This window comes from Dromaius novaehollandiae, chromosome 4 (genome assembly GCF_036370855.1).
Source record: "Dromaius novaehollandiae isolate bDroNov1 chromosome 4, bDroNov1.hap1, whole genome shotgun sequence".
NCBI lineage: Eukaryota > Metazoa > Chordata > Aves > Casuariiformes > Dromaiidae > Dromaius > Dromaius novaehollandiae.
Genome location: NC_088101.1, coordinates 76,661,696 through 76,677,652, shown reverse-complemented (window position 1 = coordinate 76,677,652; position 15,957 = coordinate 76,661,696). Strand labels below are relative to the sequence as shown.

General features: G+C 44.9%; 1 protein-coding gene across 1 annotated transcript in view; it reads right to left on the bottom strand.

Moving 5' to 3' along the window:
- CPZ (carboxypeptidase Z) overlaps positions 1-9,233 on the bottom strand; it is a 39,330-nt gene extending 30,097 nt beyond the window's left edge. The window contains exon 1 of the mRNA XM_026122014.2: positions 8,945-9,233. Within this exon, the coding sequence (XP_025977799.1) occupies positions 8,945-9,032 (88 nt within the window). The 5' untranslated portion in view covers positions 9,033-9,233. The remainder of the gene's footprint in view (positions 1-8,944) is intronic.
- Between the last annotated feature and the right edge of the window lie 6,724 nt (positions 9,234-15,957).

The following is a 15,957-nucleotide window of genomic DNA, read 5'->3' as shown; positions in this document are numbered from 1 at the left end:
CACAAAGCAGCAGTCTTGCTGCTTTCAGCAGATGCCTTATTCTGCCCAGTTGGCTAGAAGGAAAGGTGCCATGAAGGAACAGACAGCTGATGGGAGAGATGTGAAAATTTGCTAAGTCAGATCCTGTAGCTGGATTCACTAGAGAACTGGATCATTTTGTGAGCAAGAATAGACTTTAGCATAAGAGAGGTAAAGACAGGTCTGGTTTCAGATTGTCTGCTACCTATCCCCTATACTTTATTTTTACAATATTTACAAGGAGAAGCAATTCATTAGGCAATACGGCTATTACCCACTAACAACATGTTGACTGGAGATGATAGATATGTTTTTCAGATGAGGAACCCAAATCCACACTCAGTTCCACAAATGTCCTTTCCATAGCAACTTGAGTTGCATATCTCAGCATGTGATAAGCAGGTACAACTCTACCAAAGTCAAAGGATAAAGCTTTGCCATTTACTTTGGCCTGGGATGTTCCTCATAAGCTTAGAGCTACTAAGTCTCACTTGTTGATTAGCTGGCAAAAGTGACTCCTTCCCCACAATACTAAATCTCTAGGCCCTGCATATTTGCAGCATGCCACCCTGTTGCCAGCTATGTCTAGTCTGTGGCCTCAAAGGGCAGCAGAGAAGCCTTGGTACCATACTTCTACTCAGACATGACTCCGACCTGCACCCTGTACGCAGAGGAGACCTGTGAGAAAGCACCTGCGACCTCCACCACAGCCCGGTATGAGCTACTGTGACCCATTCATCAGCCACATCCCTGCCATGTAAACATGCAGGAGTGAAGCAGCTTGAGCTTTCAGGATATCAGGAGTTAATGCACATAAAAGCAAGAGGGAAAATCTCTGTTATAGAGCAGGTCTTAAATGTGTATGTGTGCTGATGCGGTGTTTGGACATTTCCTGTTTCCTCATGCCAATGCTCACATATGTCTTGGAGGGTGCGGCTCTGCAAGGGCCAAAGATAATTCTCCAGTGCCTGTACTTATTTATAAGTGTGGATGCACGTAGCTGGGCCAGAGCCTGCCTGCCTATACAGCAGACAGCAGAGACCTCTGCGAGGCCAGTTTTGCAGAGCTGCAGCTGCATGCCCGCTTCCCGCAGCCCTGGAGCCAGCAAAATGACCAGCAAACCCCTGTGCCCACTGGTTCTGTCGAAGCTCCGGCAACGCCTGCTGCAAGAGCTTCATCGTTCTCTTTTTCCTGAGAGAATCTGCAGGCAATGATATACAGAGTGTTTCTCAGATCTTCAGATTAGCTTGACAGGCTTCAATCCCTGCTTCTGGTATGCTTGACAGAACCTAAACCTCTTCCATTTTTTGAGCAGAGACTTCTCTGGGCTGGGAGGAAGACAATGCTGCTTCCTCATAGTCACATCCACAGACAGGTTAATATAGAGAGAACTTTTTTCCTCCGGATCCAGAACAGTCTTTTCAGTTTTTATACTCTCTCTATTCCACCAGAGGTACAAAAGTCCTTTCAGTAGTACAGCTTTTATTTAAGATTATGGATAAAAATCACTTCTTGAAGAGGAGAAAAGCCATTTCAAGCTTTCTGAGCCCTCTCTATAATATACCCTTCTGGTTTTAATTTGCAAAGGCAAGCTTGAAAATCTACAATGCAGGACATACGTATTTAACTGCCAAGCTTACATTTTTTCCCCTTGATGATTCAGCACTGAGAGAACTAGGCTGCTGTGATTAACCCTAAATCGGACAATGGAGCTCAACAGCTACTCCCAGTGCCACGGCTTGGCTGGTAGCCGTTTCGAGAGCAAAGCCAAAAGGAGACTTGAGTGCCTGTGGATATGGCATCAGCCCAAGGGCCAATCTTAAATCCAGACTATCTAAACCATTCAGTGAGGCTTACACAGTTGCAGTGTTATGACTGACAGATCGAACAAGGTTAGATAATCTATGTTGCACAAACACACCCACTACCAGATTCCTGCGTTTCTTACAATACTATGTTAATCTGGAAGACATATGTATTCATTTCAGATTGTTTATAGATAAAACTGCCTTTCCAAACAAAGCATTTCAATTTCTGATTCTATTAGTATTACTCTCTCTCTGCTGTTCTACACGGTTCATTTAGTCAGTCTTTGCAATGAAAACCTACCTTGTAACACTGAAGAGACAAAACTTGCTGTAAACAACAACATGCAATATCCCTGGGTTGCACCCCTTTGCAAAATGTTGCAACAGCACTTGGAGACAGCAAAGCAGAGCCTGCCTCCATAACCTGCTCCTGGCACGGCACGAGCACAAGCACGAGCACAAGCACGAGCACAAGCACGACAGGGGCACAGGGAATACTTTGGGGGACCCGAACCTCCCGCTGGAGGTGCAGCAGGAGCGGACAAGAGACAGGGCTAAAGGCAGAGGAACGATGTGATGGGGTAGCCCAGCGAGGGAGCAAATGGTCACGCAGAATCCCCAGGGAGAAGGCAGCTAAGTAATGCAAACACACGTGCAGGGGAGAAGCTCCCCAGCCACACAGAGGAGGAGGGGAGATTGCAGCCCATGTGATTAACTCCTCTTTCTGGACACATCAAAGACTTTGTGAGTACAGGACTGTGCTCCTGTTACTAATCTTCCACTTCAGCAATTGCTGTAACTGCCCCAAGGAAGTGATGTGATTGCAAACAGGGACAGAAGTGGTATGCAGGATCCTGACATACGGGCAGTGAGACAAGCCTCTTTTTAGCCCTGCTCCTTCATATGAAGAAGTCTGAAAGCACCTGAAAGAGATTAATGTCTAATGTGCTTTCACTTTGAAGAGCAAGATCACAGTGGGAAGAGAGAAGCCAATGTTCGTTATTAATCATCCTTCTTTCTAACGCACCCGCTTCCTGGCATTCTATTAAACACCCATTTTTATCGAGTCCCTGATTTCCCCGAAGCTGTTCCCGCAGCAGTGACAGCCGCAGCCTGGCTTTTCCAGAAACGTTTCTCTTGGTGGGCCAGTCTCGGGGCCCATGAGGAGGTGGTGAAGCTTTTCTCGTGGGCGATGGAAGTTCATGCAACCTGCAAACTTTTGGGCCAAAATCTGTGACAATCTGCAGACACTAAGCAACAAGTCAAAGACAACCTCAGAGAAATTCTGCATTATTCCTAGTTGTCTGGATGAAACTTGAGCAGTCCTAAAGCCCAAGAAGAGCAAAGGAACAATGCTGCTGCCTGCCTGTCTCTCCCTGCTGACTGTCTCAGTGCCTCCAGCAACAGGATTGTCCGGTGCCACCCCAAAATGTATCTTTGGATTGTAGGTCCCACTCCAGGGAGTCCTTGCGATTGAAAGATCTGAGCAGAAAAAAAAAAAAAAAATCCTAAAACTAAATGCTTTTTTGGCCTCAGCTGAGATGTTTTCCAAGTTGTGAGGGGAAAACTACCAGGTGGGATAACAAAACACAAAAAAATGAAAACAACAGAATCACCCTGCAATTGCCAAATTAGCTGAAGGCTGTTGCTGGACTACACATGTGGCTGGGATGCTTTTGAATATGCTTTTACTGTGAACCAAGATGATGCGGAGGCATGTAGGGACCATATTTCAGTGTCTGGTGTGTGAGGGAAGGAGAAATCAGCTTAGCTCTGGGAGATGCTCGGATTAAAACAAGACCTGGGCATGAGGAGGTTGAGGAGGTCAGGAAACCTCTAAAGCTATCATCTCTAAAGCACTGAATTTTTGCTACAGTGCCTGGAGAAGAAGGATGAAACTACCATCCTGGCCTAGGATCTGGAGTGGTGATCCCAGCATAGCTTTACTTTGTGATCATACATTCTCTGTGGCTGAATGCCCACTCTCTAAGGATGCTGTACTGAGAGGCTTACCTTTGACTATTTTGTCTGTTAAACCTCACATGACAGAGGCTTACATCTGATACACTGAGGCTTTTATCTTAGATGCTACAGTCCTCCCACACAAAGGTCATTCCATCCTCTGTAGGCACAGTCCATGTAGCCCTCTATCATAACCTTATCTGTTTAGATGCATGCAAGATGTTGCAATTAATATCACACCTGGTCCTTCTGCAGGCATTCGAGTTTTAGCCAAATGTGGTATTTTTATGTTACAAAAGACTGATAGTCAGGCCAACAGCCTTGACTAAGATCTTAACAGCACTGGAAATTTTAAGTCCATGCCTTAATCTCATATTATCTCTTGGAGCCAGGTTTCTTGCTATATCCCTGTAAAACTGAAATAGTGCCAACTAAATCAACGGAGTTACAGCAGCATAAAAAGGGGGGGAGGGTAAATTTATGTTTTAACTCTTGCAGCGTAAACTCCATTGATCTAGAACAGCAGTGTCTCGCTGGGAGGGCGACTCTGTCCCAACAAGAATGAGAGGTCATAAGAGGCACAGGTCAGAGCCTGGAGATAGACTGGGATGAAGCCCCCCAGCCGTGTTCATGTCAGGCAGCAGGAGTGAAGTTAGGTAAAGCTGTCTTGGAGAAGACTTCTCAGCACACTCTCCTCATGCAGTGGTACATTTATCCAAGCTTGAGGAGCGAATTGTTCTCATGTGACTCTAGATAGCCTGAAGGGGAATATTTATATACCCACACATCAAAAAGTGTCTGAACAAGTGTCCTGAAGAAAACTTTGCCTTCATATTAAAATCATGCATAAACTGTGGTAAAAAAAAGATACCTGAGTACTATATTTTCAGCATAAACTTACTTTCCCCACATAAGTGCTGGTTTCTCATTCCATTTCCCTTGTTAAATGTAGCTTATGTTCAGTGTTGCTGAAACAATAATTACTCAGAAATATTAGGGCAAGCTCTCCTTTCAGTCAGTGATGGGAATCCAGAACAACTCACATGACTCAGGGATGAAAGCCGAGTTTACAAGAGTTTGGCCTCACATCTTTGGAATTTCTTGTCTTGTGAGTGTGTACATTGCAGACACTAGGGGTTTTTTGTTTCTCTCTTTTTTTTTTTTTTTTTTTGGCAAGGCTTGGACACACATCTCAGGCACAGCAGGAAGCATTCCCACAGCTTGGGCTTTCCCACAGGATGCTGTGACCTCGCTCCCTTTCTGCCCCCCTGGTGCCAGCCCAGCAGCATGAGGGATGCACCCAGGCACCACCGGCCCCCAGGCAGAGGAGCCCCAGCTCTGCGTTCCCCGAGGGATGCCGCTGCAATGCATGAGAGCAGGTGGAGAGGCTCTGCCTGACTATGCGTGTGCACAGACATAGTTTTTTACACCAAGAAACAAGCATTAAAAATGTGCATACAACATGCTTGGGTCCTATGCAGATAGGGTCAGCCTGAAGGTCATGGAAGACAAAGCTTTTCCTTTTGTTGCTCAGCAATAAGCCATCGCACAGTGTGGAGATGGGAATCACTGGAGAAGGAGAAGGGAAACATACAGCATCTATATGTGAGGCCAGTTCTTCAATCATTCTGGCTTTCCAGCATACAATCAGTCTTACACAATACCGTAGCTTAGAATAACCAGTGCCACAAAAGCTATTTTGGGTCCCAGAGGAAATAAAATATCTGTCCCCTGCCCTGACACTAGTGATTTTTCCCTCCCCAGCTTTCTTCTTTATATCCCTGTACTGCAACCCTACTCCCTCCTGTCCCCCCTTTCATTAGGCTTGGAGACCCTGCAGTGACCCCAGGGGTGGCAATCTCTGGCTAAGGGAGCAGAGAAAGAACAGACGTGAGTGAGTGGGTGGAAGGAGGAGGAGGAAGCACGCAGCAAAGAGGGGTGCCCACAAGGGTGGCCCTAGGCACGGTGCTCTCTCCATCACAGCAGCCCTCCCAATAAAACAACCTACAGTCCTCAGAAGTGACCTCTGATGGGACATCTCATTTACCTGAAACACCTTGCAAATGCTCCAACAGGGAGCAGCGGATGAACTTCATTGAAAGCATCCCTTGCACACACATCAGGAATCCCTTTTGCCTCCAAAAGCCTCCAGCTCCCCTGTCTCTGCAAAAGCCATCTGTGCAAGCCCGCGAGCCCACACGGTGGCACCACAGACGGCAGCGAGGCACCGGCCCGGAGTCCGTCACGCAGGCACAGGTTGTCCCTGCACCAACACGTGCAATATCCCCCACTGCCTCTCAGGTCTGCAGAAACCAGGCCATGTGCTGTAGGAATACTGCCAAACTGTCAGGTCTTTGCTCACACCGTAAATACCCAGGATGGATTCGCATACACATTTTAACACTGGTGTCTCTCTCTTCCTCGGAAGTCCACTGTAAAGTTCTCTCTCCCATCAGTGGGAGCAGCCAGGGAAATGCTGCAAGCCGCTGAATATGAGTAATTGGGAAATATTTTGTTATCTCCATTATTTTGCAAGCTTAGCCTGACCACTGGTAGCATCACAATAGTAGAGCTGGCCCCAACTGCAAGGAAAGTCATCTGCTTTTAGTATTTTTAGACTTTAGCCTGTCTCTACCTTTTTCTTGTTTTTGCTGTTGCTGTTTGTAAAGTACTGCATTTAACTCATTAACACTGAAATGCATCAGTCAGCAGCAGAGACATGCACATAAAACAGGCTCAGGTAAAACAGGTTTTGCCACTGGAGGTGGAACCTGTGCCATTAGCTCCCCACACTGCAGGCTGGCCACCTTCCAGAGGCAACATGCCAAGTTGTACTTCTCTTTCCCAAACTAGATGCTGAAGAGGCCAGTAAAACTCAGCAGGGGTTGGAACATGCTACTTCCCGAAAGGGCAAGGTAGTATTTTATCTGTGGGTTGGGCAGTGGCTTACTGGCTCCCATGGGATACACAACACATGGAACTGAGGAGAAGGAAGCTGCCCTCTCCCAGTGCAATGGTTCCCAGCTGCCATCCAAAAAGCTTCCCACATACTGTCTGATGCCTGCGCCGTGCATTGGTGACTGCTCACTGGGCCTGGATTACAGGGATTATCTCTTTATATAGCTCAACAGGAAAGCACAAGGGTATTGGTATTTTGCAAGGGTATTGGTATCATTAGCCCTGCCTTGTTTTGGGTTGTTGTTAAAATAGAGAGAAAAATGAAGCACAGTAAAGCAAGCATCCTTCAGAAGGCCAGAAGCCTTCAGAAACCACCTCCAGACTTGCTGGGTGTCAGGCATTGACACCTCCCCTTCCCTCATGCTTGAGAGAAGCTCATGGTTTCTCTCCTGCTCCAGGACCACTCGGCTCCGGTGAGCCAAGAAAATCTGTTCCACAGCTGCATTTGGTAGGAGAGACCCCAAAGCAGGGGACAAACTCCCATTGCTGCAACTGCAGTCATAGGCTACTGCTGTCTGTCGTTGAGAGGGGACCCCCTACAGAGTTACCCCATGAACATGATTGGCATGGCATTCCCCTCTCTTTGCATGTGACTTGAAATTATCTCCCCCTTACTAAAGGAAGATCCTTGAGAGGTCTGGCAGGTGTCTGATTTTCCAGGCCAACACTTTATTCCCTGGCCCACACCCCTCCGGAGGATGGATGCCCCTTCCTCACCCTCTACTCCACATAAAAACAGAAGTACATTGGCAGATCATTCTCCCTACCATCAGCCATCTCTGTAGGGCTGTGTTCGGAGGTCCAGCCCTTCCACACACAGGATGTATTTGCATTGCCTGCCTTTCCTCAAGTCCTTCCATAAAGCCAGCACAGTTGCAGGCACCTACAGGACATTCTGCAACACCTTCAACTGGGTTACCCTCCATTATCTATACATTCATGGCTGCCAGGACTGATCCCCCAAAGCAAAACTGTGATCAGCTTGACCTGGAGTAGAATCAGACCTCACAGAGAAAGGGTATGTTGCAAACCGCAAAGCCTCTTCCTGTAACTGGCTGTAAATAGCCTACAACACTTCTCTTTGTGCAGCATTATCCAAAAATAAAATTCCTTCAGGCTACGGTAGACCTCACTTTGATGTTCATGGGAACAGCACTCTCAAATTATACGCAGTACATGGCACATGGATTGCATTGTCTAGAAGTTTCATGCCAGTGACAATCTATGGTTTATATTTAAAAACTCAAGTACTGCTGAACTTCCTTGAGCAACATTAAGGTCAATTTCAGGTTAACCTTTCCCTTCCTATATTCCTATAAAATCTTTTTTCCAAATCATTTTGAATTTGAACCCTCTGAAAACAGTTTTCCTCTCTTTTACTGTTTTCCTGGAATCGACCTTTTAATTATACTGGTATTACTCTGGATTTCTCTCTCCACTGTCCCCACATAAATGTAGTCTGAATTAAGCCCCCTTCATAAAAAAAAAATCACATATTTTTAAAAGATTTGTTTTTAATAGTCAGCTGGTTACTGAATCAAAAACTTTTAATCCATGTATCAAAGTGTTCCTATCCAGACTTTTATTCTAATAGGTAAATCTTTCTTTCTAGCTAATCGGTTTGTATAAATTCCCTATTGCTTGTAACAAGCTAAAACACACCCTACAGCTGTCAGATCCTGATAAATCTTTTCATACTTTGGACTTGAAATAAGTGACCTAAAGCTGAATGTAGGAGATTTTCTTAAACAGAAAAACACGCACAAGGTCGAAAGTTCACCTTCTAGCAATCCAACTACCACATTCCTAGAAGGACAGGCCAGAGACCGGGACAATCTGCTGCATTCCCGAGCTAGCAAGGGGGGATCCTACGGATGGGGAACTCAAACTGACAGACAGACACATCCAGACATGGCCTTAAAAGACAACGATGGGGAAGCATCACATCCACTTGCATCATAGATTTGTTTCTTCTATTACAGAGTCACCCCACTGCCTTGCTTACTGTCCGTGCTTCTCAAACACAAACCCAATATCATCCCTGGCAGTTTTCAGTTTTCCAAAGAGCTCATTCCTCGTCCCCAGGGGAGGGCTAGAGCTCCTACCTCCCTCTCCTCAAAGCTGGTGACCTTTTCTCTGCTCATCTGCAGGGGAAGGGAGGAGAAAGGAAGCAGGGCTTTCGGGGTCGTCAGCCTTACCTAGGGTCTCCTGGCCAGGTTCACAGCGAGGGGCCAGCTCGGTGGCCCTAAACAGCCCGCTGAGGAGGAGCAGGATCCTCAGGACCATGCTGGAGCCCCTCGCACCCGCAACCCAGTGATGTGGCACTCGCTGCCTGGTGGAGCGGCTCCTCTACTTGGAGCCGCAGCACGGCTCTGGCTCTCCAAGTCGCGGAGGAAACCGGTGCACTGCAAGGGCATGCCCACGTCTCACAGCATATGCAGTCCAGGCATCAGATTTCAGCTAACATTTGAGCTTGGAAAGCAAAAGGATTTGAGACAGAGCAGAGGGAGGAGGAACGAGCTCTCCCTCCCCTTTGCCTCCCGCCTGCCTCCCCATTGCAGCCTGGTTTATAATTGCGTTAAAAGTTGAAGGGAAGGGGGGTCCCCCGGGGGTCTGCTTGCTCTTCCACCAAGGGTCTCTGACACACTTGGTCTTTGTGCTGCAGTTTTTCCAAGGAAAATGAGAGCTTCCTTAAAGCATGTCCCGCGTTAAAGCCTCCTGAAGTGGAGAGTGACTGCCCGGGGAAAACAGGGGGAAACAGAAAGCTAGAGCAAGAGAAAAGCACACAAGGAAAAACAACTTTCTGCCTGAAGAATGGTATTTCATAACCAGCTTAACTGCAAGTTTAAAACACAACGCAGTAGTGCAGAAGCTCGGAGCTGCCACCCCTCCAGCACAGTGACAACGGGAGCCCACAACACAGCACCAGCTTCCCCCTCCACGTACTCCTCCCAGGCATGCCATTTTACTTAAAAATAAGATTTGCTTTCACAAGAAAACTTGGAGAGCTAATAATCTTTTCTGTCTATTCTTTGAAAAGTTTTTTCACAGAAACCTGGAGAAGATCCCAAAACAACAATAAATATATTAACTGGATGGTAGATCTATATTAAATTTACCCTAAACTGATTTTTTCCAGTTTCTTTAAAACAGCGATGTATGGTGGGAGATGATTTCCTCAGGTAGGATGTGAACTCTTCCTTTCTTACCTGCATATAGAAAAATTCTCCTTTTTTCTGTGCATATCACAGGAAAGGGATTTTTTGTTGTCATTGTTAGGGACCAAAACAGACCAAAGCATGCTGCCTTTCCAGGTAGCACGTGTTCCTCTGAGGACAGACACCCGCTTAGCCATCTCCCAGGTGCTGTGCTGGCAGGACCCCGGGCGCAGAGAGTCTGTCCTTGTAGTCATAGCACATTGACTCATGCTGATCACTGTCCGATAGATTGGTAGGGAAACTCTGTGCTTTCTGGTAATGTAGTCGAACAAACCGCCCTGCAGGGAAACACAGAAGAGGCTGACAGGGCAGGAGAGTGCTGTATGTGTCTCGAGAAGTAACCGACTCCTCGCCGTGTTTGGAAGGGGTTACACCGCTAGACAGATTGGGAACCTCAGCAGAAAAGGAAGTCCTCTGCTGCCAGGTTCTGCGAAGGAGGGTGATTTCTCTCGCATCTAGTAACTTCTACTAGATCTGGAGACTTCAGAGTCCATCTCAGGTGTAACAGTGGGGGCAAACAGCACCCGAGCTCATCAGGAGTCAAAAATAAAATGCTAAGGAGAAGAGTATAATTTGGCTGCCTTTTTTTCCCTGGTCACACAGGGGCAAGCCTGGACTTTCAACAAAAAGACAGTACAAACACATCTCTGAAAGGGCAGGACGTACTTCACCTTCTGCCCAGCTCCCCGGCAGCCTGGGGACGGCTGCGCTGAATGCCAGTCTGTCCTCGGGTACCTCTGAGGGTTCGTTCTGGCTGCACTTAACCCCAAACCTCGCTGTGTGCCTGGACGATGCATTTTGCATTAAAGAGAAAAAGTGAGGGTTTCAGGCTGCTCTCAGCAGTAAACACCTAAATATTACCTAAGTGATAAGGATAAATTCCTCACATTGAAAAAGGCTGAGGAGATTCTACCTACAAACAGAAGCTGACCCACGTTCCCAAATGTTGATTTCTTCCTTGAAATTTTTTGCAGCCCTTATGAGTACGGAATGATACACCTCATCCACCATACATCCCACTGAGGTGAGCTCCACCTCAGAACTAATTCTTCAGTGGCTATAGTCCAAAAAGCTTTCCTCTTTTCTGCCTTTTTCTTGTTGCCAGGTTTTCGTTTGTGCCTGTGCCTTCTCACTCACTGTCTCCCATCCTTCAGCCTAGACGCTATATCCTGTGTTTCCTTCCCTCCACCATATTTCAGGCCGCCAGTCCTAGTTTAGATGCCACATACTTTAAGATCATGTTTTTAGAATAGCAGCAAACTTAAGTCCACTTTGCCAGGCTCCCCTAAAACATTCTGCAAACCACAACCACCTGCTTTCAGCAGCTCCATGCTCCCTACCAGGCAATGATACTGTGCCCATACTTCATTTCAAATACTGATGAGACAAAGTATAGGTGATTCATCACACTGGGAATACTGATTTGGACTCATTTAGGAATAGCTGTTCATTATTTCCCTGAATTAAATGAGTTGTGTAGACATTATATTAGGTTATTTCTCTTTCTCAAGGTTATTGTATCCATTTAATATTAATTGTTGCTAATCTATGCATTGATTTTTTTCCCCAGTTCAACAGGCTTTTGTGCTTTGACATCATATTCATCAGAATGATGCAGAGACAATGTTTTGTCTACTCTGTGCAAGGCAGCTCCACGTGAAGACTAACGGGGGTGAGCTCTGGTACAAGAACCATGAGTCACATCATCATGGCCACATGCCCAGCCGAGGTCCAGGACCGTGTCCGGTGCAGAGCACCCAGGACCAGAGCTGCAGCTTTACACCCTACTACAATGTGGTGCACACGTCCTTTGAGTCACCTCACATTTCTGTATGGCCACTGTCGATAGCTACATAGCGTCCTTAAGCGGCCATGGTCTCAGGTGACAGGAGCAGAACTCTGCCTGTTTATTCATCCTTCCAAGTCTGCATCCTACCCCACACCATAACCAGGCGCATTGAGATGCCCAGGAGCCCTTTTTAGGCTCTTGTGTCCCTCTTGCAATTTTTCTTGCTTCCTTAAGGAAAGAGTGGCAGATGTAGGAGCACCAGCTGGGTTTAATCATTGCACTTGAATCACTACAATAACATTAGTAAAATAATTTTACGAGTTCATGTTACGGATTAGCCCTCTCCTGATCAGCAACCTTTCTGCTAGTCCACATTACAGCAGCCATCCAGAAATCCTCAGATAGGGCTAAATACCAAAACTCTTTTTATGTCAGTTTGGCAGGTACTCAAAGTAGGATTAAATACTGAACACTGAACATGCTTGTGCTCTCGGGATCCTTACTACCGCCAGAGAGATTTAGCGTAGAGATCTCAGAGATCTGTCAGATCCAGGCCAGATTTCATTACCTATTTTTTGTTTTGTTTTGTTTTTTCATTTCAAATCTCCTTCACTGCAGACTCCATTCACAGGAGATAAAACAATAAACAAAAGTGGTGGTGCCTGAATAGCAGTTTTCTGAAGGGTGTAAACTGCAAGTCAAAATGCTCCCTCTTAGCTTGTGGTCTCTCCCACTAGGTGTTAGTTCCTGCACATGGAAGCTGGCAGAGTGGAATATTTGAGCTCATCACATCTGTTTCAGTGCAAAGTCAGCAGATATAGTTTTAAGAGACTTTACAGTAATTCAAACTGATCCAGAAGATTTTGCACTACAGAAAATATAAGCACATTTAAAAAACAAAACAAAAAAAAACCCTGTTCTACCTATCTTTGCAAGACCTCATCCCCCCATGCCTTGACTGTGCTTCATGCAAAGCAAAGAGATGTGAGGAAGGCTTACCAGGGCTCTTGTTTCAGCTTCCAAGTGTTAAATTCTGTTCACATAAATCAGAAGAACTCCTTCTCTAAAAAACATTTCTAATATAAATTAACATACATGCAGATAAAAGACTACAGTATTTGTTTAACTTTAAAATACACGTGGTATTCAGAGCTCTCCATTTGTTAAGAGGAATAGATATTTGGGGAAATTTCTTTCTTTCTGTCATTTGGGACCATCTACATTTATGCTTGGGGAGCTTTTAACTTTCTTGCAGAGAAAGTTTTCAGCAGTGCTTTTTATCTCAACATTCGGTTTGTTCCCCTTATGACCCACAAGACTGAACCAGTTTTAGAAACTACTGTACATAAACATCCAGAGCCAGAAATTAGGTGGAGAAACAAGAAAGAGGGTGGTACAAAAAGACCACACAAGAATTTTCTTATGTTTTGCTACACTGTACCCTAAGAGTTTATCCTAAAACAGATCATGGACTAAAACTTTCTGTACATCTCAAATACTCTATGGACTGCCTGTCGCTTCCAGCAGTTATTTTCGATCTTTATGGACCTAAGCCCGTATTTGTACCAGCACACTATAGGAAAAGGAATAGTGTTCTGGTAGACACCCCCAGAGTGATCCAGTCTAGCCATGCTCCAAAAATTAAATTTCCTGCACTGGCTCCACAATTGGACTTATTCTTTTCTTTTTCTTTCTGTTGTTTTGACATGTTTTGCCAATTTCTTTCCCCCTAAATTTTTTTCGTCTGCTCAAAATCAAAGCAAGCAATGAACAAGTGGGTGGTTTTTGTTCTGTTAATATTAGGGTCACAGATTTTTCTTTCCTCCCTGGTAAAATATACTAAATGTAAAAAATATATATACATATTATAGCTCTTAAAAAATTTCAGTTCATTTAAATTCAATAAAGGTATTCCCAGTGATAATTAAATTTTGTTTTCATCTTTTGTCTGACTTGTCATAGATTAACTAAGCCATGGACCCACAAAATTAGTTCCTTGTCTCACTTCTAAGTGATTCGCAGAACTGATCCTATCTTAACGTAAAGGAATGCAATTAAAACAGGAGGAGGCCTTACCATTCTAGAAAGATTCAACTGAATATGTGCCTTTCCTTTACTAAGCTCTTCATGTGACCTTTGTGCTTGTTCAGGCTAGTCAGTAAGAAATGAAACCACTTGAAAACTTTCTGTTGGTGATGGGGAAAATTTCATGTAGTTAAAATTCAGCCATGATCAAAGGTACAAGTGACAGCAAATCTAGAAGGGAACCTAGCATGAGAGGGTAGAACAAGACCACGAAGGGATGAAGGTAGTAATAAATACAATCCTACATGCAGCAAAAACGTGCAAAATATCATATGCTGATCACGAAACCCTACCATCAGCACACATTATTATTTAAACTTAAGCAGTGAAAAGACAGAACTGACATGAGGACCTTCTTACCCTCTCAAAGACTCCAAAGTGAATTATCTTGTTATTCCTACATGTAAAGTAGCCAAGCAGGATTATTCAGGAGGGACTTCTGACAATGCATTTTGTGGTCTTAGTTCAAGATAAGGCCAAAGAGTGACCTTTTTGGACTGCCATAAAGCAAGAAAAATAATGCAAATAAGTCTGTGAATCACAGAAGTGAATATATAATGTCTGCAATGAAAAATAAGTGTGCTCAAAAAAGATTTGCGCTGAGAACTAAAGGTCTTTCTTTTCTTCTGATCACAGATGGAGTATTAAAAATTAATATCAGCTCTACCAGAAAAGAACTTGACAGTCCTATTTTGAGACTCATTTCACTTTGTCTCTTTTCCCTGTCTCACAAAACATTGAAGCCACACGATTCAAAAGAAGTCCCTAAGGGTTTGCTTTGCACATCTGCAGAGGGGCTGGGCAGCATTTTGAAAAGGTGACTTTGAGTGCTTTAGTTTGTAGATACTTAAGACCCTGATTCCTGGAAGGCAGATCCTCAGCATTTTCTGAGAAATTGGTCCCTTCAGGGCTGACACTCTCCAGAAAACTGGGTGTTAAACTTGAACAGAAAGGATCAGTAGCCATTTCAAATAATATTGACCTGAGAGATCTGAGAATTTCAACTTTACTTTCAGAAATAATCTCCTGAGTCAAATCAAAATCCAAGCCTCACTGAAAGTCAGGAGAATTAGGCTTTTAAATTAGTTAACACAGGATATTTTTAATAGCATTTAGGCCCTTTGAAATTACACATCAGTATATTAAGATCCTAAATCCAACAAAAACTCTGGGTTATGTTTGTTTTTAAAAAGTGTCTCAAAGATCCGATTTCTACGTCAAAGTTCCCAGTCTTTAGAGTCACGTAGCCACATGGTATTGCAGTAATATTGTGGGTAATTCAACACATCTCCAAAGACCAGAGGTGCTGTATAGGGATAGTGAAGGTGAGGACTACGTTGGAGACCACCCTTGGGATGATGCAGGACCCCACACAGCCAGCACCTTCAGCAGCACGATGTGCAGTGCCACGGAGCCATCCCAAACAGTGGTCTTCAGTACCAAAGGCAAGCTGGCCACAGCCCAGGCTGAGCTCAGGGCTGCTCTCCCAGCTGTCTAGCAAAGTCCACGAGGGCACAACCCATGGGCTTTTAGCCAGACCCGTACGCAACAACTCTGCCACGCAAAGTAGTGATGTGTGTAATGGCCCCCTGACTCCGACTCCCTGTTTGTAAGAAGCTCATTGGTCCCAAGATACATATATGTAGTCTGTGACAGTATCTGTTTGGGTCACTGGCTCAGAGATGCCACCACGTGATTCATTCCAGGGTTCAGCTACAGCCCTGCACAGTACTGCTCTGTGCTGCACTTGCATCACATTACTCTGTCTCCAATGGCATTGAAAGCACTAGCGTTTTAATTTCAGGAAGTTAAATTGGAAGGAATTTGGAGAGAGGTTACAAATAGGGTGGGGGCTGAAGAACTGACTCATCATGAGAAATAATTTGAGTTACTGACTATGGATTTTTCCTGGCCAAATAATGACTAATTGGATATGCAAGAGTCATCTACAAGTATTTCAAGCATTCAAGACACTTTTGAAAAAATAAATTTTATACGACAGGCCAAGCCACAGTCATGAAGGATCAAAAGATCAAGAACAGGACAGCCAGGAAGAATAAAAGAAAAGCTATAGAGTCTACAATACCAGCCATGGACTAAACTCTGGGAATAGCTCCAT